General features: G+C 34.4%; 1 protein-coding gene across 8 annotated transcripts in view; it reads right to left on the reverse strand.

The window, feature by feature from the left end:
• The window catches only part of UBR3 (ubiquitin protein ligase E3 component n-recognin 3), a 105,437-nt gene that overhangs the window by 18,503 nt on the left and 60,989 nt on the right, over positions 1-25,945 (reverse strand). For 6 of the 8 annotated variants that reach the window (XM_084289234.1, XM_084289232.1, XM_084289230.1 and 3 more), the window contains 5 exons: positions 24,264-24,476; positions 23,372-23,508; positions 17,744-17,829; positions 7,350-7,455; positions 769-869 (listed from right to left, as the gene is read on the reverse strand). In XM_084289234.1, the coding sequence (XP_084145360.1) occupies positions 769-869; positions 7,350-7,455; positions 17,744-17,829; positions 23,372-23,508; positions 24,264-24,476 (643 nt within the window). The remainder of the gene's footprint in view (positions 1-768; positions 870-7,349; positions 7,456-17,743; positions 17,830-23,371; positions 23,509-24,263; positions 24,477-25,945) is intronic. The other 2 variants (XM_084289233.1, XM_084289231.1) reach the window with 1 other exon arrangement.

A 25,945-nucleotide genomic window follows, 5' to 3' on the forward strand; every position in this document is an offset into this window, starting at 1 on the left:
CCTACTCAGAAATTAACAAAATCCATTAGGTATCAAAACTGTGAAACAGACCCCTAAGCAGATGTTCATTGTCAGTGAAGTAGTAAAATGCTTGTTTGTTCTCTTTTTAAAATAAAGGTAAAGCTATAGATAATCAGAGCTCAGAGGGGCTGAACTACCATCTTCTGGACCGTACTTAGGACTAGTAAGCTGTCCTACTAGTTTCAGTTAATCCTTTATTACAGAAAAATGAATTTACATTTTAAAAAATTTGGGTTTAGCTATAAAATTATGGTTCTTAAATTAATATTTATGCCAAATTTTTCTATATGCCATCTCTATTGTAGTTGCTGCATTACAGCATTTACCATCTTCATATGTGACCTCCTATTATACACAACTGCTATAATTTAAACTCTGAAAGTCAAACTAAATTACAAGCTTTCACCCTTAGGCAATCGGTTCAACTCCAAATACTGAAACACCCCTTTAGGAAAAGTGATGAAGGTCAAACAAAGGACACTTCTTCAGCAAAACAACTTAAATAGTTTTTGCTCAGTTCTTGTATCTTTACTGAATAAGCTGACTGATAAGGTGAGAAGACAGGGAACACAGATAAGCCTGTTGAACAACAACCAAAATTTCTGTTCAATGTCACCTTCCGTAGATAAGGCAGAAACATTATTTTAGACTACACAGTAGACAAGCTATGATTTATCATCCTGGAAATCATCATGAATGTACCCTCATATAAATAAACATTTGAATATACATATTTTTGTAACATACCTTTGTGCAATGGTTGAGGCATGGTTAAAATCTGGATGAGCAAAAGGGATGAGACATCTCTGTAAAGTACGGGAACTTCTGGCAGCTCTTCACTTATCAACCTGGAAGGAAAACCCAAAGAAGATTACTTAATATTACAATATAATTCTTCATGTTTTATTACACGTTAAATGTTAAATAGCATTACATTTGTAATCGAGCTTATAGAAGCCAAACACCTGTCAAATCACTAATTGATCTTAATCTTAAAACCATTTAATGTTACTAATGGATTGTAAGAACTCGTAACAAAGTTACCATTTGGGTACCTAATTCTTGTTAAAGCATTCCAAAACTGTCAAAAACTGCCTGAACTAATTATTTGTATATACAGACTCAATCGACATCCAGTATTTTGCTTTAAAAACTTTAGTTCTAAACTAACAAAATATAATGCATAGCAACACAGTAATTTAATTATTGTTTTTTTGTTGTTGTTGTTTTGTTGGTTGGTTGTTGTTTTTTTTCAAACTGTGGTATTTCACAAATATTTTGTAACAACAACTAATCCTCAAACTGCATTAACTGCGGGACTGTTCCTACTGGTAAACAGTGAGACCTTAGAAAAGGTATTGCTTTCCCTCATGTAAGGAAATGAACATTCAAGCAGCCATCACAGGTGGGATTATCCAATTTTACAAACTTCATTAAGAACCCCACAGAGTTATAAGGATAGCAAATAAGCACATAAAGAGACGCTGCAAACTTTCAAACTATTCAGATTCATTCGATGTCATAAAATCACTTTATGGCCACAGTCATAAAAGCAGAGTATGTTTGTAGATAGGAGGTAGTGTCTTTCTAGTTGGTGTAACAATGTTGCAGGTTAAATAGCCAAGTCAAAAATGCAATATACATCTTCCATTAGCACCTTTCCTCTCTGCAACACTCACAGAAGAAAGTGCTGTTTGGATTCTTACACATGTTGCCAAATAGTTTTGGTGCCAAATAGTCTGGTGCTAGCTGGCTGGCTGTTAAATGTCAGTGAAATAAATGAGTAGATGTTTGAAGATAAAAATGTTTTTTTCAAAGTGATACAGGCATTGAAGTTGCTCATCTCACCAAGTTTCTCTAATTTTGCTTTTAACTATAGCTAGTTTTATTTTATGATCTATGGCATTGATTTTTAAACTAACCATCACTACATAAACATGGGCAATTTCTTATATTATCTCCAAACTTTGATTTTTAATTTATATATGAATTACTGGGAAAAATTAACTTTGAATAAGGTTAAGACAAAAATGTAGATATTAAATCCTGATCACATTTACCTACAGGCATATCAATATCAATATTATTTAACTGTCATGTAACAATTAGGTCAAATAGCAGTTCTGTCAAAATTAGGAAAGATTCTTCTATATACAGAATACTGTGATTGACTAGCAACATTAAAAATAAATGAACTCATTTTCACATGCAGGAACAACTGAATAATTTGTCTAATTTATTCATTTCATACAAATTGGAGAAGTAAAGCCACATTAAATGTCAAGGTTTTAGATAAGCTGCTTCAGTATACTTCAAGCAGTGCAGCTTATTAAGCACTTAAAAACTGCTCTGTCATTTGCTAAAAGCCTAAGCAACTTTTTCGTTATGACACTGAAACTGAATTTGTAAAACCTGTTTGGAGTATGGAAATTAACCATCCTGTTATAATCCCCAATCCATATGGGAAAGCTTGATAAATATGACTTTACAAAAAAATTCTGCCACAGAAGCAGCAAGTAAAATTGAAGCAAGTTAAATTTCATATGGGACTGAAGTAATATAAAGTAAATCAATTGTATTGTAGTTGTCATCTGTATCCATTAAAAAAAAAAAAAAAAAAGGTGGGGAACTGAATGGCACAATGAAATACAAACATGCCAAAATAAAAATGCATTGCTTTATTTTCTCTGTGGAACTGACCTCTCCTCTAGTCCCACATAATTGGGCTGCACCTCTTTCTGTGCCAATATCAAAGCTGCCTAACAGCTGAGAGCATAGCAACCCTGCCTCTATATTCAGCATCCTCTTCCCTGATAGAGGTTATATGGGAGTCACTTCTTTGGGAATGGATACACAGAATACAAAATTCTGTTCTACTTGGAAACAAGCAGCATCTTTGTCTACTTATATCCTCCTCCTTCCCCCCTTCTCTCAACCAGATAAACTTAAAATTTTTGTTAGACGCTAACTCCAGCTGATATTTATTGAATTTCTAACTTTACCAAGTGGAAGCTTTCAACTTCAGGCTTCTTAGGACTGTCAGAAACAGAAAACCTGTGACACGGGGATAAGGATACAACTAAACAAAGGCTTATTCAATGAGGACAAATTTATATTCTCTTTAGTATTTGCAGGGTGAGAAATATTGCCTGCAAATTTCAACCCACAGAAAGGTCAGAGGAATACACAGTTACTGATGTTAATAATTAGAAAGTAGAACTCCATTATTTGTTCTGGCTACACTCTAGGATATAATCACATTTCATATTTGTTCTTGTGTCACAGCAGATTTTGCAGCAGGTCAGTTTTTCTTGTTACACAACACGGGATTTCACTGACAGTACTAGCATTAGGCATTTCCCATTCTCCCTTTCACCACTGTGCCCCCAGCACTCCTCTGTCACCCATTCCCAGCATATTAAAAATAACCTTTCTAAAAATGGATTAATTCATTTACTTTGTACATGATGCAGCCTGCTCAAGTTACATCAGCACAGCTGAAGGTAGTGTATTACAGTATAGGGGAAGGAATAAACAGCTAAAAGCAATTACTCTTGAAGCTGGCATTACTGTCAAAACTGACAGAACATGCCCTGAGACACTGATGTTTTGGGTACTGAACAGATCATGCCAGTCTGTTGCAGGGTCACAAGCAATGTGTGTATATGCCATCTCTAGCACAAACCTTACCTAAACCCCATTGTCCCACCAGCCTACCCTCTGACTATCTTCAGAAAAACAGTTTTATTTTTCCCATTTCACAACAGTTTTTGTGATAGTTTGTGATAGCAATGTGACTTTCCTGAGGTTCCCACACACACACACAGTTGCTCAATCCCATCCCATCTCTGTGCTGCAGTTCATTGCCTCGGTACACCACTACAAGCAATCACTGAAGCGATCTAGCTTAGAACAAAACAACAACAAAACATTTCAGTAAAAATAACCTAGAATAATTCAGTGTTTCAAGTCATCATGCGGTTCCCACCCGCTTCCCAACAGCTTCTACTGCAAAGACCCTTAATGCTTTACTGAATCATTTTTTTTTGCTAACATACATTTTTTGTCAACCCAGGAATCAAATCATAGAGATGGAAATGAAAAAAAGCATAACCTTTCATTTCATGTTTACCATTCCTGAAATTTAGGCTATTTGGATTAGTCCATTAAATTCACATCTGGGTCTAGTAATTATTGCCTCCAGCTTCTCCTTCTCTGTCCCCTGCCAGAAGCTATTATTCCACACTTACACCACAATAATTGTTTATTTGATCACCACTGAAACCAGATATGTCTGTAATACAACAATTTGCTGAAGCACAGCCTGTGAGATCAAGTATATATTACACTGGACTGAATGAACCACAAATGTGTGAAACATCCAACAAGCACCTTCTCAAGAGTTTCACAGTTCCTCAGATTTAGGTTTCACTTTTTTTTTTTTTTTCCTTTTCTTCCTTCAAACAACAATATTTAAGCTTTTTTTCATATAGTACCTTCTTGTCCAGAAATGTCCTAATCTCTACTTTACCTTGGTGTTAGTGCACGAGCTCCCTCCTTCCTATCTTTCTTCTCAGCTGCCATTTTCAACTACAGAGTCATCAAAGTAGGGTTGTGAATGACGACACTTTGGGAGGTACAGCACAGCAATTCTGTGTGTCTTTACAAATTACTTTGATCAGTTCTCCCAGACACATGAAATCTAAGGCATACATATATGAATAATGATACCTGGGTTGTAGAAAACCAAGCTAAAAATGTGAGCTCTATATCTGGGTAGGTTTGTAAACATTTATGTATTTAAAATAAAGTAACTAAAATTAAATAAGGGTAAAAATATAATGTAAGAGCACTATTATTCCACAGATTTTTTTATTATTATTATTTTGAAAGTTATCTTCCTAAATAAATAAGGATGGAACTAACGTCTTTGCAAAATTACTTTCAACTGAGATTAATTTTAAGTGAAAATTAGAGAAAAACATTGCATATTAGAAGGTTCTTTTATTATTAAAAAAAGTTGAAAATCTTGGTTGATGCATAAGCTGCTCCTTTATAATATAGGGTTTTATGTGAGGTGAGTAAATTAACGAGTTTGGTTTAAATTTATGTTGCTTCTGTGACTTTCCTGACATATCGTTTGGAATCAATGGCAATAATATAGTCAGATCATAAAAATCTTTTCCTCTCATTGAGATTTTTTCTACAGGTCTATACTTAGTTTTATGTACTGGTCAGGCTGAGGATTTATATTACTTGGTTAGCCTCAAAATGGCACAGTGCTGTCCACATTTTAAATCTCCAGTGGTACTTTTTTTTCCACCACCCTCTATCTTCTTCAGTGTACAGCAGTGTATCACTTTCTACTTGCTCCATATACTCTTTCCTGTATCTGGAAAAAATACACTATTCTGGATCTCTCAAAAGACTCTGTGACACTAAGAAGAGTGTGATTAGATCATTCACGCCAAACGTATGAATGCCATCTTCAAGTGCAACCACTGCTTCAAAATTCTACAATATAATTGCAGATATCCATCTTATGCTTTAATCTATATATTGAAAACAGGTTTCCAATTACACATGAATATCCCTCCTCAGCAAGCATTCTGGGGCCTGCATACTAAGGAAGGTAAAACATTTCAGGAGGTGAACAGCAAAATTCCAGTTTGATTGCATCCGTGTATCTGAACAGTAACTATTTCATGGCAAAACAGATGATCTCCCAGCTATAGCTTCCTAAACCATTTAAGACTTGATAGTGCCAAACCATCATCTACAAGTCTATCAAGACATCTTCTGAAAAAACAGCACAGAAAACAAGAGAATTACTCAAATGCATTTCCAACATGCAACACCTCTATTTATCATGCCATTATTTTCTATGGTACCAATCACTTCTAAGTGATTCAAAACACAGACTACTCTAAATTCAGCTTGCAACAATCTAACCTTCATAAAACAATGTGTGAATTCCATCAAGTCTCTGTTAGTGAAGAAAGTTGCTGTGTTTTGGAAGATGTGCAGCCCCTCTGTTAATAGCTGCTTTCAAAGCCAGCAAGCTCCTCAAATACCAACATGAGAAGTGCACAGATCAGTCCCACAACCAACAACAACTTATCAATATGATTCTTAGTCATAACTCAATCAACCATACTCCAAATTTATTAACCATTGCTCAGTCTAGGTCAGGGCAGACCAGAACCACATCAAAAACTTGCAAAGAGGCTTGAATGCATGCTGAATAAAGTAGGTTTTCCAGTTACAAAATTCTTAATGTTTTGTCAAGAGATTATAGATTTAATCTGTTACCTAATCTAATTACTGCAACAATCTAACACTGATAGCAAAACAAAAGCTGGGGTCCAGGAAGACAAACAGTAAAGTCTCAAACTAAAAGAAAACACAAACATTTTGATATTTTTTTCCTAAATTGCAGATTAGGATTGCAGCATCACTATTTTAGATTAATTTTTGAAATCTCACAGTGCTTATGAAACACAATGACAAATACGTAACTGGACAGAAACTAAAAATACATTCCTTTCAATTTTATTTCAAAACACAAAACGAAGACCTTAGCTCTGAAGAAGTTGCTCAATGTGCCAGAAGGAAAAGTAAAATAAAATAAAAATACACATTGGCACTGTTTTCCTCTTCTGATGTTAACTACCTGCTAAAGCAGGAGTTCTAAAAATATTAATCTGGTTTTAGGCAAGAAAAATAGTAGTAATACATGACTTTTCTGCTCCCTGTCAAGGTAGAATCCGATAAGTGAAGAGTTTTAAGTCAAGTATGGAGACAAGTTCTTGTATAACACAAATACCTAACTCCATGTATTATACTGTTAATCCTTGTACAGCCGTGTATGCAAGGTTAATGTTAAAAAAGCAGACTCAGGTAAATAACTTGTTTAAAACAAGAAGTGTGATGAAACTCTTAGCTTGGACTTGAATTACTTCTCATAAGTATTCAAGCCTACTGATGTTATTTCTGTAACAGCTTTAAGAATTGACTCTTGATTTAAATTTTGTCTAGCATCCATACAAATTATTGCAACAATCTACTTACCCAATACCATGAAATTGGCACATGCCTAAGCTTCGGAGTGGTATATTTAAGCTTTAACTCCAAACTGCAGTGTGACCAATTTCAGGTAAAAGAAAATTTAAGATTTTTACAAATACATATACACAATTTTTAGATGCTAAATTTATAAGCATACCTCACAAATTATTGAATTTAAGACAGAACACTACTCAAAATCTCTCTGTAAGGATGTTTTGTTAACAAGGTAAACCTGTTATTTGGTAACTTAAAATACTTGCTCTGGATTTTTGTCCTGCATTGGCTGGGTTAGTTTCCTCCAGGGATTGTATGCAGAGTCAATACTGTAGAGGCGCATGTGCATGGCCAACACATGGAAGAGCTGATCTGAAATTTAGAAAAGAAATTGCTGATTATTATATACAATATATAAAGTATTTTACATTAAGCTGCCAGCGTTTATGTTTTAAAAGGAGCCTGATATATTTCTAACACAAAGCTTTTATTCCTTACTCATATAGAATTTCTGCCTTCAGTATACCTGAAATTAACCTAAGGTTTCTGAAAGTGCTGTCCTGTAGCAGGAACACTCCAGCCCTTCATTCTTAAAAGGTTTTATGTCTTCATTAGGTTGTTTTGTAGATAACTTTCAGAAGAGAAACAAGCAGATCTTCTGACCACACCATAACAACGCTTAAGCAGTAGTGGTCTTCATAATGGCAGAGATTTGTCTATACAACTTCCAGACAAAGTTTGCTGTTAATAATCAATTTTAAAACATCTGTACAATGACTGAAAAAATATTGGTAAAACATTTCTAGACCCTTTTGAACGAAAAAAGCTTAGTTTATAATTCATACACATTATTGCAGTAACACATCGTCCATTATTTCCTATATTAAAATGCACAGCTTTCATTTCTCCATGAAGAGAAAGTGAAAATGAAAATTCTCATTTCTCCTGCGATCAACACAAGTACAGATAAGATCCAATCCTTTCTCCCTTAAACAAGCCAAGATGCAGGCACAATCTACGTAGACAGCATTTTCAGAGAGGTATGCACAACAAGAATGTCAGACATCAATTCTTTGTTTTTCTGTGTTTATTATACAGTTAAAGTCTGGGCAAAATAAATCTTTAGATTTATATTGAAGTCATATTTCAAGATATTATTTCCCATAGCTTTGCTCTTTTATTTTATTTTATTTTATTTTATTTTATTAAACTCGTATCACAGTATGTCTTGCTTTTTGCTTCACCTGTTCACTTTTCTGGGAGACTGCTTTCTTTTCCCCCTCCTCCCCTTTTATGTTAACTTCTTTCCTTAATATCTTGCTTCCTGCCCCCCCCTTTTCCCTTTCTTTCTTTAAGACTCTTATTCTTTCAATTGATCCCTTCACCTCCTACTCTTAATCTCTCTCCCATCTCTACAACCCACTTGCTCAACCTACACATTCACTCACAGGTCCTCTCTTTTAAGTAGAAATAGCAGCTATTAATTTATTTTCCATAAATAGACAATTACTCAGAAGTACGCAGTGGCCAAAAAAGTCGCATGATGAAGTCAGCTGACTATCAGAGCCTGAGGGCTGTAATTAGCTCCTGGGGTTTGTATAATAATTGGAGATGTAGATGGCACTGGAATTGATTGCTGTCACCTGCTTTCTGAATAAAAACAGTCAATGAGGACAAAATAAGTCATCTTTTCTCCTGGCAAGAGATTCTAGCAAAACACTGCTTTGCTGACAAACTTCAAAAGCCTGAAAATATACCAATGTTTCATAAAACCATACTGCTTCATTTATTTTTGTTTAGAATGAAAGCCATGCAAGCATCCACTCCTTCCCTCTTGCCTCTCTGCTACTAAATAGAATGTCAGCTTTTTCTGAACTGCTCCTAGCTTCAAACAGAAATAGGCAACTATGCAAAAAAAAAAAAAAAAAAAGCTTCACATAATTAATTAACCCTCTGTTCTTTTGATAGCTATTTTCCCGAGACTTTATTAATATAAAATGAAGAAGGCAAGTATCAAATCCTAGCACTAGAGAATCTATTTATAATCTCCAAGTATGCAACATTTGTGGAGTCAAAACACATTCTAACATAACTGAACCTGAACAGAAGAATTCAGGTTAGCAGTCTTGTAAAATGGTATTTTTGTGGGTGATGAAGGCAGCTGTCACTGTTTTACAAGACACATATAGAACATAAATGTAAAGCTAGATAATATGTAGTAAATTATGTTGACCTTTTTCAAAATATATTTTATGTCTTGACTTATAAATATTAAGATATTCTCTAAGTCAATGTAGCACAGCCATGCTTGTTTCTAAACCCTGGGTAACAAAGGAATAACATTGCCCCCTAATGGGAACACCACAACAAAAGTCACATGATGGTGTCGCTTTCAGAGATAGTAAAAGTTCTGATTTGTCTGTTCTCAGAAAAAAGACTATCGAAGCAAGACTAAATATTGTCAGAAACAGGTCTATTTCTTCACAAACAATTTTCTATTTTACATTACAGTAATGGCACAAGGACATGTCCAGTGAGAATACACAGAGAATTTATAGTGTGTGTTAAGTTCATGCTAGTTTACTTCCATGATAAGTATTTAAATGCATTTTGTCACAAACATCTTCCTTTCTTTTAAACTGAGATGTAAACTCCACAGCTGTACCACAAATTTACTGCTACTATGGAGTTTTTGAGGAAAGTAAAGAAAATCACTGGAGCACTGAGAATTTAGAACTGGCAACTTTATGCACAAAGTGCTTGGGTTTTTTACTTCTAGCATTCTTATGATTGTGAGACTGGCAGAAATCTGCCATGGGGCAAATAAACAGCAGAGGTTCTCTGCCTGTGTATTCACGTGAAGACATCATTCCAAAATGGAAGCAAAATAATAGAGCATCCTCTCTTTTGGGGTTATGCTATTTAAAAGGTTTAAAATACACTTTATTTCTTTCCTTTTTTAAGCAAATTAAAGCAAAACATTAACATGGCAATGGCCCCCACACAACAACCCTGCCCAGTCTTCTGAAGACCAAGAAGAAAGGCCATAACCCCCTCGGCGTCCCTAACTCCTCCACGTTCACAGCATCTTCACGTCAAGGACTTTCTTAAGTGGGAAAGACAGGAACAGCCTCAGTCTTCACAAGAATACTCTTATCAAATTTTGGTAAAAGATGATTAATTTTAAAAAGCACTGCAGCATCCAAATTACAGATTGGTAGTTACAAAAACACAGCAAAATGAGAGTTACAGATTTATTCGCAGAAGATTGTGAGAAGCTAATAGCAAAAATAATTTTATTATAATCCATCTCTTCTAATGCTTGCATGGTATTTGAGACAAGCTATATAAATGACCTGGATTATTACTGGCTTTCAAACATGTTCATGTGACTCAAATATTACCTACATTGAAGCAGCAGTCTCCATTCTCCTAACTTACTTAGATGGTCCTTGTTTTCACACAATACTTGCCAAGCTTCAGTAAAATGCTTAATAGAATCATAAAGATTAGCATTTAGACTAGCTTTAGCTTTGATTTATATTAGCCTTTCTTAATTCCTTTTCTATAAATAGAAAAATAAATCTGTTGTTCCATACACTTCTGCTTGTGGTACATTTTTTTTCAGCTCTTCCTATACCAACTCCACTTCCCAGCTATCACTGCTGAGAGGAGCAAAGAACTATATCAGAACGAGTACTTTAAAAAGTGTCTTACGCTTTGAGCTGCTCTGTCTTTGCATTGGGATTAAAGCTATTAGAGGAAACATTCTACTGCTTCCACTCTCTTAAGAAATCCAAAGTTGGTTGGTATTTTGTCTACATAACCCCACTGCCTGCACTAGCACCTGTAGTTGCATTGTTCAGTATTTTCAGTATTAAGGCACATTGATTTTACAGATGTTAACAAAGCTCTTAAAAACCTTCTGCTATCCTTGGGTGAATAATGCAGGAGTCTATAAAGAGAAGGTGATTTCACAGCTCTTTTCGTGTCAATCCTGCACAGCACAAAAGAAAACTAAACTCTGAGAGATGACCGGATACGGATTTGATAACTGAATGAGAGCATTTATAAAAATGCTGTGCTGAACTGACAAAATGAGTAATTCAGGAAGTTACATGCAGCTGCAAGTTTTGGTCTCACTAGTAATATCTTGGTATTGTCTTTGCCAAAGTGATCTCAAATTTCTACATGTTTCTTGCTGCCTTCTTTTTCCTTTTTTTTTTTTTTTTTTTTAAACAGTCTCTTGACCGTTAAGTCAAATCCCAAATTAGTGAGATTTAAGTCACAGGATTGGTACCTGTTACTAATGCCACTTCTACAATGTACAACAGTGTGCTGCAATAATTATGACAAAGAACAAAGAAAAATAAGGAATTGGCTGGCTTGATTTTGCTTGCAAAAGTTTAGATGACGTTTATTCTCCAGTCTCATGTTTTAGAAGGATGTAATAACATACTGATGTCATGAAAATCTCCACTTTCCTACTTTGATCCAATCTTTTCTAATTCTAGAAATTAGTATTCATATTTAGAATGTCATAGGATTACAAAGCAGTAAGTCAGCAGTTAATCACAAGTGGAATGCAAAACATCCTTGTCTCAACTGCTGTGTGAAGATCTTACCAGACTCTTTCAAGACCTCATGCTCTTCTTCACCCATAAGCTTGCTGTATCTATCCAGAAGTGTAGATTACAACAAAAAACACTTGACAGAAGCAGATGGGAATTGATTTTTAATAAGGAAACTGAAAATTTTTTCCTCCTTAAAGAGCTTTTACATAGTCTACTTATCAACAGCAGTTGCAAAGACTTGCTGACAGCATCTTCCTATTCATCACTGACCCAGGAGATTGAAATCAGTAAAGAAAAAGAAATGTGAAAGTCAGGAAAAGCCTATTAATGCATGTGAATAGTCTGTACAAATATCTGAAGTCTTAACTGCTGATGAAACAACTATTTTCTACATTAAACTTGCCAGTGTATGAAATAAACTTCAGCAATGGATTATTTTTTCCTCTACGAATGGTATCTATTTTTACCTCTCATACCATGTATGATGACATACATACCATGTATGATGACATACCAAACTTTTTAGGAATAGTTGGGATCATCTGTTCATGAGAAAAACTGCTTTTTCAAAGTTAGCACAAATGGATGCCACTGAAGATCAGCAAATTGTCAGCTCCTAACTTAAAAGCAAATGAATAAACAAAAATCCTCACAGAGAAATAAACTACCACCACCACCAAACACCCACAGAAATAACACCCACAGAAATGCACTATACCAAGAGAAAAAGCATTCCTGAAAACTAATTTTATTCTTTTTTCTTTCAGCGGCCGCACAGATCTAAGTAGGAATCTTTGTAATCACATCCACGTTAGCGGATTACAGGAAGGAGATTGTTGCACTCAGCAATTCATAAAAGCATCTGGTTTTTCCTCCTTCAGGAATGAGCCATATGTGTGTGCTGGCCATACTGTAACGTCTGCCTCTGTTTCAACAACCAAGGTGGCTGAAAAACTTGATACCAAGGGAGCAGATATGTACAAAAAAAAAAAAAAAAAAAAAACACACACACACACAAAAAAAAAAAAAAAAAAAAACACAGCACGAAGAGCTTAGGAAATGCTTCAAGCCAAGAAAATGTTCTGTGCTCACAAAAACAGAGTGATGATTAAACTGGTACTAACATCACCTAGACAGACTACAACACTAAACCATCTACAAATGCAAAATACAAGCTTAAAATGAACAGAAGAAGGAAAAGAAAAATCAGTGGAACAATATGGCTTCTCAATGGTTAGAACCACCAATGAAGGTATGACAGTGCTGGACACTAGGCCGGGTTACATGAGTCTCAAATACTTTATAATGTCCACTTGTAAACAAATATCTTTTCCAGTTAATGCACTTGATACACAGACTCTGCTAGCTATAGTGAGTGTGAAGATAAGGTGCTCCACACAGGGAAGCTGGAGCGAGAGGACATGGTGATGGGGTATTTAATCCTTCCTGAAGGAGAAACAAACCAACTATCCTCATGACAAAGAGAAAAAAAAAAACAGATAAAAAAAAAAAAAAAAAAACATCCACAAAAAGAGAACTAGAAGTTAAAAGGACTAGATTATAAATTCATTATAGAATTTATATAATCATTATGGACAACCTTTAAATACCATGGAACTGTTCACTCACTATTGCAAGGTTACTAGAGCAATCACAATGAAAAATATTTACATACAAATTAAACAGAAACAGGCATAAATGGTAAGTACCAATTGTTCAGCCGTAATATTGCGTTTTGAAGCTGCTCTATAGATACAGAGTAACAAAAACAGAAAACAAATCATCATATCTTAAACTTTATAAAACAAAGAGGTAAGACCTGAACAATTATTCCATATTTTATAAATATATAAATAAGACTGCCTTTATGGTTGCATACTGTGTAGTGCACACACACACACACCCCTTTAAACCTTAAAATGGCAATTTTACAGCCAAATTTTCTTCAGCATTCCTGTCACACAGACTCTATCACTGACACTAACAGCTACATTAATCATTCTTAATTTTACTTCCCAAGAGCAGCTGCCCTCATGGTTCAATTTACTAAAACAGCTCTTGACCTATTTGTTCCCACTGCCTTCGCTGACGCTTGCCACTGTAACAGCTCACCTGGGACAACATACTCTGTTTTCTACTATATCTGATCACTGAACTTCACAGTTCTTACAAGACTAATACAGTGCAGTGTGCTTAATCACAAGACATGTCATTATCTCATAAGAAAAACAAAAATGGGTTATATTTGGGGTTACTTTTGCTAGATGTGAAATGAGTTATGTTTACAAATAAAAACAAAAGCCATGTCAATGCGTACAAATGAGACTAAGAAAACAGTACACACCTTGAGAGAGGGTGTGAAATTTTTAAACCATTCCTTCCTCACTGCACAAGGCGAAGAAGTTGAAGTTACAGTTTAAGTGAAAAGTTAAAATATTACATTTTAAGTGAAAACTAGAAAAAACAGCAATATCGATTGGAAAAAAAAATGACTATGGAAAGAGAGTAAAATATATTATACAATCCATCTGTCTCAAGAACTATTTTTTTTTTCTTATAAATGCAAATAAATTAAAGAGGCAATGAAGGAAAATCATAATTATGTAACAGCCTTATTGAAATAAACCCTGCTCTATATCTGGAAAAGTAATTCTCCTGCCATTAGTCATATTTGGATTACTGTCCAAAACTAAATTACTAGCACTAAATGGAAACACAGTACAGCTCTGTTCCAGGACCCCATTACCTCACATTAAAAATGAGCCCATTTTATTGGGAGATAAAATACGACTAGCTTGCTACATAACAATTAAAAAAAATACTAACACAGTACATAAACAGCATGTGAACACTTGAACAATGAATAGATGATATTTATGTCTCCACATTGTTTAAAACAATGTCACATTCATTTACATAGTGTCTTTCACCCGGACACTTCAAAGGCTGCCTTCAGTTTTCCTGAGTGTAAGACAGATAAGAACACCAACAGATCTGATTTAGATCTAAATATGAAAATATATCACTCTATTAACAAGTGTGCAAAAATCAAGTGCCTTATTTTTAAATGCTGTCCCTACCTCTTCATCAGAGGATATGCACTAGAACTCTTTAAATAATGTACCCTTTAAATAATGTAACTGATAGATGAAAAAGCACTATTCCCATGAATAGCACAATCAGCAAACAGAAGTACACAATAATTTAAGAAAGGAAGAAAAAATATTATAGTAAACAAAACACAAAGTGTAAGTAGAAACGATCAAGGAATGTTATCACATTTAAAAAAAGATTATTCAAGTTGTATGAAATGATTCAAATACTTGAATCAGATCATGGGGAAAAAAAAGTTCTTCTGTCTGTGTACAAATTCTGAAGATGAGGATTTAAAACTAATTCTTCTTTCCTTTGTTACTTCACTCTTTACATTGGCAACTAATGGTGTTATAAAAATGGCATTGCTGGTATCAAAAGATTCCTTGCATTATCACAACCACTGGTATTAAAAACCAGCTTAAGAAATTTAAAATAAGCTAGCAGGTAACTGTGATTTTGATCAAGGCCCTATGGTTTGCAGAAGTAAGAGGTATACTATATAAAATTTCCACACATTCTTCCCTATATCACTGAAGATGTAAGTATTTCATAAATATTTTAAATTTTGTGACAATACCAAACCAATAGTTTATACAACTTTAAGTAAAGCTTCATTAAGAAGACTATTTCCATATTTTTCAAATGTGAGGAACACCTATCTTTTACTGGAACAAACTAAACTTGTAGAAAGTGATTTATTCTGATAAACAGACACGGTGGTTTATTTCCAAAGATACATACAGAGTCATTGGCAAAACGGTAGAAGTGCTGGAAATTAAGTAAGTATGATACATGAATTTAAACAGGACTTAAGTTTTCTTATCTTGTCAAAGTTACAATCCACCATAATGCAATTCTCCAGTGAAGATATATTCTCTATGTATCATTTCCAATTTGGTAATTCTCAAAAAAAAAAGAGTTTCTCTAATGATAAGTCCTACATGCATCTCAAGACTTGAGGGATATATATCAAGAATCTTGACTTATCTTTTCACTGGCTATCAGCTAAAGGTATGGTTCTTTCTAAATCAGATCTTAAGTATTTCAGAGTCCTACTTTATGCAATATGATGTTGAAGGGATGGTGTGGTGAGTATAAGGATTAAATAATGTTTTACACACAAAAAAATACAGCCAGCTATCGTGCCCTCGGCTTGGTGGAATTTATTTATTAAACTTTGTGGTATTTCCTTTGTTGGTGTCAATTGTTATAGTTCAAATTAGAAACAATGGAGCTACAGAGAAACGCTGAGGAAACTGACTCGCTCTCTGGTGGTTCAACATTCTCTGCCAAGTCACGTTCTTCCAACAATGATGACATTAGTTGGTGATTTCAGGGAAAACAAAAACAAACAAAACAAACAGCCACAAAAATAAACCCATTATTTTATCCTATCTATTTATGTATATATTAAGCTTTTAAATAGGCACATGCAACAAATTTCGTACTGGTATGGCACCAAACATTTCAGTGTTTTAAACTGTAAGGAATATATTTTATTCCACTTCTATCATTAACAAAAAATTACACGGAGAAACTGTAAACTCCTGTCTTTGAAATATTAGAAGACAGAAGTATGACCTTAGAGGTTACAAACACAGTTCTAAACTTCGAAATATCAAGACATACAGAACTTGCATGGCTACTAAAATCTGGTATGGCTATGTGAAAACAGGGGTATACTGTCATGTTCGATACCATTCTGTTTTTTCACTTAAAATTGGAAAGCCTTTAAAATATTTCAAGCTGACTTCTCTGCCCTAAACTGTTCATCATAGTCTTTCAAATAAAATGCCTGTGAAATAGGTAATGCATGCAGTAAGTGGCTGAAATTCAGAAAGAAAATGTCCACCTTAATTGTAAGCATACAACTCAAAGTAAATCGTATTGCAAGTAGAAATTATTAGTACAGCCATGATTTTGTTATATGCTTCGAATTTGCAACAATGATCTAGGAATGCATTAAACACATGAGTTATTCAGGTAATTTACTTGTCTGGGAGAGGGTGTGTAACAATGGTGGAAGGGACACAATGCGCAGTAGGATTTATAACAATTTTTCAGAAATCAATCACAGCACTTGAATGAAATACAATGAACTTACCTTTCCTGGCAGTAACAGAAGGCTCTTACCATAGAACAGACATGGGCAACATAGCACGTGATGGGATTATTCCATGGCTCATCATCTCAAATGATGAGAAAAGCATTGCCCATGGATAATGTAGAAAAAAGGCAAAGATGGGCCCAAGTTTTCTGACATTTTTAGTACTGAATCTACTACTGCTGCAGCAGCATAAGCTCAATTCAAACAAGCGTTATTAGTAGTAGTATCCTGGCAGGCTTTCCAAATTTTCTTGACAAAAGAAAGTGTCCATTTCTAACAATCTACATCGCAGTAAAAGATTTTATGTTAAGAAAAAAAAGCACATCTGTCAACTATAAATACTTTATTTGACATGTATTCAATCTTTAAGAACAATGAGGATTTGAGTTTCTACCAAAACAAGTCTGAATTTTGCAGTTAAAGAGCTAAGAAAATTAGAGATAGTGGACATGAGTTGGTCCCACACTTACAAATCTGCTGCTACTGTGAGCTACAAGAGTACTCAGAGAAACAGAATTCCTTTACTATTAATAGCAACAGCCAAGGTGAACAAAGCCTTTCTGTATGTCCACAAATTCCATTTTACCCTTACAATTCTTAATAGACATACTCACAAAAAGATGCAAGTATTGAAAACATTACATGGACACTACGACAATTGCTTTCTAAATATATTATACTCACAATATATGCATTGCTCTAATGAATAACTAATGGAAATCAGACTTCAGATTTCTCAAATTGTAACAAAAAACAAGATCCATTATAGCAGAGCAGAAGAAAGGTTCTTAAAAGAAAAAATGATGTTTAGAAAATGTTAAAAATAGATATCTTTATTCAGTCTGTTAATACTTTATATCGTACTACATAAAATAAAACTTACTTAAACATGATCTTTTTCCAGCTGTGCTTGCACCTCCTGAACATAAGTTGCCTCCTCGATGGACGAGCTCAAGTTCCAAGTTTGTTCTGCATGAAAAACATGATGGTTTTGAATGGAAAAGCATTGTTCAAGCTTCTGCAGACATGACATTCACCATAAATTCCCAGTGTACACTAAATGAAAGAAAGCTGTAAACTAATCTTTAGCGTTAGGTACTGCCAAAATATGACCAAGGACAAAGCAAACATTTCCAAGATACTAACACATGTGATTTAAAAGTGTTTGATTAGTAAGTACTATATTAAGAGAGCGACTACAGTTGTGACTGAAGAATAAATAAAGGTTAATTCAGCAGCATTTTTCTGTATGCACACAACTCCTTGATAATAAGGGAATTTATGTGCAAATCTAAGACGACAATGTACAGCTTGGCTAAATTTCAATCAATCAGATAAGTCTAAAATGAGTTCTCTTCAATGGCAGTGCTTTTGTTTTCTTTAAACAAATAGATAGTACAATGGATATGCCATCAAGTAATTAAGTATGAAACTAGTTTGTTATAATGGAAGCAATGACCTTTATTGATAAGTTAGTCAAGAAAAGCCTGAGAGGTTAATTCTGAATGAAACACTAGTATTCAGTGCAGCTCATGAAACAAGAGTTGTGTCACTAAATCTCTACACACCACACAGATGATTGCCTTCTTAGTGTTATTGTAATCTGATACTTAGGTGCCAATTGCTTAGGCCATATTCGATAGTTTTGTTTGATTTTGGAATTGGATGTTGCAGTACTGTGTTATCTTTTACCCCCAAGACCTGGAGCAAACAACTTACTTTATGCTCTCTGAGAGGTTGTTTTAACAAATCAACATACATTCCTTTAATTAAAATAAAGGAATAATTGTATTATTCTGAAACATCATTTTGTTAATTTAATATAAACTGCAAAGCTCAGTCCAAACATACTTAGTCCTTCAACTAAAATCATACAAATTTAATATAACATGACTGAATACATATTGAAATCTATTCTAGAGTTTTATGCATTTAACATATTTCAGTAATTTATGTAAGTAAGAAGAAACTACAGGATGACTATTTTATTCAAAATAGAATATTTCTTTAAAATTTCAGCTCCATCAGTTTGAAAGAATAATGTTTTTGATATGCATTGTTTGTCAAGATACTTTCATATGCTTCTAAAATAGTAACATTTCAGAATATTACTGTCCTTAAGTTTTCAGCTTATACCACCCATTTCTGAAGGAATGCTTTAATCGTCTCTGCTCAAAAAAAAAAGCAATTTAACATTGATAATGTGCCTGCTCAGAGCTCCATCTGGTTGCTGCTGATAAGGGCATCTGTGTGACAGGGGAATTTTCCACTCTTCAGGCGATTTGCAGTGCTCACTGAACTTCTAAAAATCTACCAGCAAAGAAGCAGGGATAGGGATTTCATATTAGTGGACAAAATAGCAACTGTAGATCAGCATGCGCTAGTTCATCATGGGAATATAAATGAAACCAGTATATTTTATTTCTACAGACCTTCTGATAACTACTTTGGAGAACAAAATTAATGGCAGCCTCCTATTAAAGCCAAGAGAATTAAGACATTCAGGTAGTGCTTCTGATTTAAATCTAAGAGCAATTCTAGATCCAGAATGTTCAATTTCCCTTTTACCAAGACATATGCACAATTTTACAAAACAAAAGTCAGGATCCTGAAAAAAGAAAAACAAAACTCTTCTTGATGCACTGTAGTTAATGTATAGAGAAAGATTTCTAGAAACATTCTCTCTCAAATAGTATACTAATTCTCCCTTTCCCACACTTCTTCATTGCCCCAAGCTTCTTAAAGTCAGCAGCTTATTAGTTCAGCTTTTTTGAAAAGCTAAATATTAGCTTTTTCCTTTAAGACAGCTCCTTGGAAACACACCTAAGCCTTGGTGGAATAGCACACAGAAGGGAAAGTATTGTCTGTGACACTGGAACGCTTGTCCTTATAAAGTTGTTCCACACCAGGTATAGCTCTAATTGTTTTTCAGAAGGACTTGCATTTCTCCTCCCTATTCAAGTTCCCTTCTGCTTTGGGATCTGATAAAAACCCTTGAGTTCCGCCTACCCTCTGCTGAAGGAAAGCAGAGCTCTCACTGTCTGTTCTCTCAATGGAGAAAAACTCTGGGCATCTGATAGCAAAGTACACTTGCAGAGACCACTCTGTGTTCCACTGTTCTATCTCAGCTCCCTCAACATGAAGAAAAGAGATGAAGAAAGAAAATCTATATAAGTGACTTTTTCCGTTATCTCAAAACCTTTGTGCCATTCATTGGAGCAACGAATTTTGTAGAACACTGGCTTTATCTTCTACACCCACAGAAAAAAAATGAGAAGATGGATTTTGTTCAGTTGTACTGAATCCTGATTAAAAACTGCTGGACTTCATGCCTTTTTGTGGGCTTTCATGAGCATACCAGGGTGCATGGATACTGCCAGTTCCTTAGAACTCTTACCAGGACAGAGTATGAGAAGGTAAAAAAGCAAAGCCATCTGCAGAAGGAGAATGTATTTGGACAGACCTCCTCATTCTAACAGGACAGAAGAATCATGTTAAACACTACCGTCTTATTCACTTCACCTGACAAAGACAACTTATATGTGAAAAAACACATATTGAGACAGACTGGAGGAAAAAGAACACATGGTTCTTTTATCAGTTTATACAGAGCTGACTCCAAAAAACAAAGACATAGATTACACAACCAACAAAACAAGAGATATATTGCTATGCAATACAGAAACATCCTCCAAGCTACCACAAATGACAGTCAAAGTTATGAATTACTAAGAAACTATTAGAATTAAAGCAAGGCACAGAAGATTTGTGAATGACACTATACTAATACCAAAAATGTCAGCAAAGACAAGGAAGGATATGTAGGAGAATGGTAGCAAGACCTTTAACAAGGTCTGATGCTAGGGAAAGGAGCAGGTAGCTAAGGAGCTGCTGCTCCAGCTGTGCACGCAGATCAGAATGCCAAAACACTGAATGCCTCTTTTGCTATGAAAGCAGACAGAGGCTAGCTCTCCCACTAACTAGTGGAGAAGTCCCTTGTAATTTCTTTCCTCTGTTACCAAGGACATCCGTCCAGGGTAGCAAAACCGAAGAAAGGGCAGCAAGGTCCTGTTTTCCTGAAGCAGAAAGGATAAGCAGCTGCAACTGCCTCCATCTTGTTTAACCAGTAGCACACCCAGTTCAACGAGCAGAAATCTACTTCAAAGCTGGACTCTGAAATAGTATCTTTGGGAAGACTGCACAAGATGCCAGCTTCTGATTGAAAATGGAACACAATTTATAATATAAAAAGATATACAGTGTTTTAAATTAATTCACTTGCAAATACATGGAGGTCAATAAAAATATCATTAGATTACATTCAAATGCTTATTTAAGCATGCACTGCTGACTTTGACCACTACCAATGCCATATTAAATACCAGGAAAAAATTGATTAACAGCTGCAGATGGTCTGACCAAAGACAATGGAATGTTTCAGAATACATGAAATTACAAGCACTCAAAGGTGAATTGATTGGTAAGGAACACCAAAATACCATCACCTCAAAAAGAACTATGGATGGAAATAAGGAAGAAAGACTGAATAACAGGAAGAGTTTCAAGAAATTAAGTTAATTCACTCTGTGATTTGAAAGTACCATTGTGGATAGTCCGTTGTTTGGATACTTAAACTTAAATGAAACAAACAAAAATTATACAAAGAAAATTACTATTTTTTTTTTAACCAGCTCACTTAAATTTATTTCCATTACATGCAAACTGTAAGGTTTTATTAACGTGTCTTCAGAGGTTTTTAAAAAAAATCAATTTCTTTAGTTCTTATGTAACCATCAAGTACTTGAAGTCTGCAAATTGGTATTGCAGAATTAAAAGACAAGAGAAGTTAACCATTTTGTAGAGGACTTGCCAGGCATACTCATAAGTGATCTTATGAGTTACAGTAACAGTATGGAAGGGTGCATCCAACACCTGAAATCCTTCATACAAGGATAAATGGTAAACAGCTGACAGTAGTCTGATCTAACAATATTTCACATTGAGTACAGGAAACATCTTAATCCTTGTGGCAAATGATAAATTGACCCCAGCACCGCAAGAAGCAATGAAATGCCGTTCTGGTTTAATGTGTTTTTAACTCTTGGAAGAAAAACAAAATATCTTGGGTCTATGATGTTCATACAAAAATCATAAAATAGATCTATATTTAAAATAGGCTTAGTTGACATATGTATCATTACACTCAAGAAACAGAATTTTTATACCTTAAATGGCTTGTAAAGTTACTGTTGCAAGTGATCATAGTTTTATACAAGAAATTTTGAGTCCTTTGTATTTTATGAAGAATAGTAATTGTATTGACCAAGTACCGAATTGCCCTAAATCTCAACATTATTTACTCTTGTATACAATATATCACTGAAATAAATACAGAATAATCTTCTCTCTTGCTATGTATATAATTCAATTGCTCTTCTTAATCAAGGTTCTGTTAAGATACTCTTACAGAATACAGATAAAGGTTCTGCTAACGGAATTATACAATAATCTAAATTGGAAGGGAACTCTGGAGATCATATGGTCCAACCTTCTGTCAAAAGCTGAGCCTCAGATTTGATTATCTAAAGCCCTGCCGAGCCTAGGCTTGAACATTTCCACCACTTACATAGTAAAGACACTCAGCAAACAGAGTTTATGGAAAAACCGTAAAAAATGTTACTGGACTATATCACTTCCATGCTTGTACTTTCTCTGCAGTCACCACCTTCCCTGCAGAGCTTACTTATTAAGGGTTTCAAAAATTAGTTGCTTAATGAGTATTTCAGCATCTTCTTACGGGAAAACCTCGTATGATATTATATTATAGTAAATCCAAACCGTTTTATGTTTCAGAGCATCTTAAAATTAATGCTACAGAGACAGAAGGAGGGACTATTTTCTTTTCTTGGCTATGCTTCCTCTGACACTGACAGCAATCATCTGGAATCACACATCACAGAAAAAATACTAGTACTTTTAACAATTCAAAAAAAAGTTATATGAAAAGAGATCCCCATCTGCTGATACAGGAAAGGCTCCTTCTATGACCCCCAATTAAGTAAGCAAAACTAACATATAATGGAGAGATTAAAAACACTCTGTGGTTTTAAAAAATAACAATATAGAAATAAACTAATTCTGCTACATAACGGCAGAAAAGATTTAACGGTTTGGGAAAGGAAGGTAGAAAATAAATTCAACATAAAATTTTGATATATGGAAAGCAAAACACAGGATAAAGAATAGAACTAGATAAGCAGCACACAAGATGTTCTCCAGGTTTTGCTCCACTGCTGCATAAACTAAAAATGAACTGAGAGGCACGTCATTCCATCTTACATATGCCTGCATATAAAAATCAGAAAATACAACCTTGATATACTAAGTGCTCAGAAAGCACTTTTTAGAGAGGATGTGACACAATTTTAATTAAAAATATTTAAAAAGGAAAACTTATGTGGTAATACCATTAGTGATAACCAAAATCATACAATATAAGAAAAATTCTCACCTGGCTACCGAATACATAAACAGAAAATCATTGTCAGGTGATCCAGGACTCTTGCTGTAATCTGTGTACTTCTTCTGTGTGGTACTTTTTATATCTTTCATTACGGATTCCATTTCTTTACTGAGATTGGTTTCAGACTATGAACAAAGACAAAAGATTGCTTAATTCTACGTGAAGAAATGTAGTAGCTGATCACAAAGTGTGCTGCTTCCATGTTTATAAAAACAGATTTGCAATTATGAAAAATATGCAGTAAATGTTAATATTCTGTCTCACAGAATGTTTTGTTATTCTGATTTGTTCAAAATAGTGCAAGCAGTGAGATTCTTGAACTTGCATTATTTTAGAATGTATCTGCATTGCACAAGTACATGAAAATAACATCGCTATCAAGACAGAAAGGCTAACAATATTAACGAAGTTAATTCCATGACTCAGAAAGACCTTACAAAACTTTGCAATATGGGAGCATCCACTACGCTGCATGCCAAGTACAACAAACAATCCATATCCAAGTGTTCCTAATAAATATTCTTTAAATAGCTTCCAGTTAGAAGGATATTGGTGTTTTCACATTGTGAAGAAATGATACATGAATTTAATATTACATGACTCAATTCTATGTAAATTACTATGGAAAGAAGTGAAAATGTACTCCAAAAAATTGTATGAATCACAATTTTTCATAGCTTTTTTATGGCTTATCTTTAACAGGCACTCCAATAAAAGCTGTAAACATTTAAAAATATTTTGATTAAACAATAAAATGTTATCTTCCTTATCAAAAGGAAATGAAGTTTCCCATGCTGTCGAGTTTCTAAGAGGTCACAAATGCAACATAATGTAAAAACTGAAAGGTAGAGGCAAATTAACAAGGATCTTTCTGCCTTACACTGATGCTTACTGGGAAAGTTCCCAGCTGTTCTTGAAGATCTTCCACCTCCTGTACAAGATCTTGCATACTCTTGTTACTATGACTTTGCCAAAGGCTTCTTTCCATGTTGTTTCCAGGATAACAAGGAAGAACACTGTTAGCAAATTGCCTACAGAGGGGACAGGTAAATTCTCCTTTGTCGACTGAAAAACCCTGGAGGACCTGGTCATTCTAGAAGAAAACAAAGAAAATGTAGTTGAAATTTGCCAAAGCTTAGACTTCGGTGTTTTGGTTTTTGGTGTATTGATTTCTAAACTAAAAAGTCTAAAACTAAAAACTGTAAAGAAAAAATAGTTCTCACTCATGTTAGTAGCTAGAGCTTTTTCACTACAGACTATTACAACCCTCAAATTCAACTACTCAAAATTTCTAATTTTAAGTACTCTTCATGCTCTACAATATCACCATAGCAAACTACAAAACACTTCAGTGTGGTATTATGAACATTTCACATGTGCTGTCTTTATCAATTCCCATTGTTTGAGATTCCCCTACTAGCAACTTCTCATTTGTCAAAAGGTAGTTTTATTTTCAGTCATTAAAAATACTCAACAATACTTCTCAGAAGTACAGGCCAAGAAACTTAATCGAGTAGCCACTGGAGGGCAGCATGACAAAAAAACAAAAACAACAACAAAAAAAAAACAAAACAACAACAAAAAAAACTTATTACTTCTTCTTTATCACAAAGGATCTGAAAATGGACATGGAAGTATCTGTTTGGGAAGTGGGGCCACCTTCAGAGTACTCCTGTTACTGGCAAATGACCTTGTTTCAGTGTTGTGAATAGCCCCAAGAGTCCTGATAAAGTTATACATACTCTTCTGGATGTTGATCTCTGATTGTGCTACATAAAAATAAATGTTTAAATAAAAATCAATGTTTAATCCAGATGAACACAAGTCTGTATAAATTATTTTGGTACTAGGAATGATAGAGATTGTCAAAATTATTGTACACTAATAAATAATTAAAAAAAATTATTATGATCTAGAAATCTTTAAGAATAGAATGAGACAGAATAATAATTTATTTGCTGTTTAAGTGAGAAGCCAACAGGAAAGGGAATTCAGTATCTATATGAAGCAAAATGTTGTTTTTCTAGCATTCTGTAAAGTGAGTTTCTACAGTGAAAGCCTAGATTTTACTTAGTTATTTTGATGACATAATGAACCCCGAAGGTATCTTCACATTTAAATAGAAAAAGAACAATTCATAATTGAATCCAATAAAGGTGGCCCAACTTCCAGTTCCTCAAAGGGAAAGTTTCGTAGTGTGAATGATGCTAATACTACAACTACAGAATATTGTTCATAATTTTTCTCAGAAAAGAAACAAAGTTATTAAAAAATAAAACTGAAGTATTACCACATGAATTAAAGTTCAGTGAGAAAGTAATTTCATATCAAACAAAAAGTTATCATTTAGTGTAAAGACTAAATGCTACAGAAAATAACAATCACTTAAGCTCATTACTTCCTACCACTGCTGAGCTTATGATAACATTCTACAGTGTCACTGAGAAGATCCATAATGGGGCTGCAAAAAGAGGTTGGGGAGGTGTAGGAGGCCAGCAGCATCAATGTATAGACAAATCAGTTTTCTCAGACCATGCAAAAACATGAACGTCTGTTCCAGTC

Source organism: Netta rufina (assembly GCF_964035555.1).
Source record: "Netta rufina genome assembly, chromosome: 6".
Taxonomy (NCBI): Eukaryota; Metazoa; Chordata; class Aves; order Anseriformes; family Anatidae; genus Netta; species Netta rufina.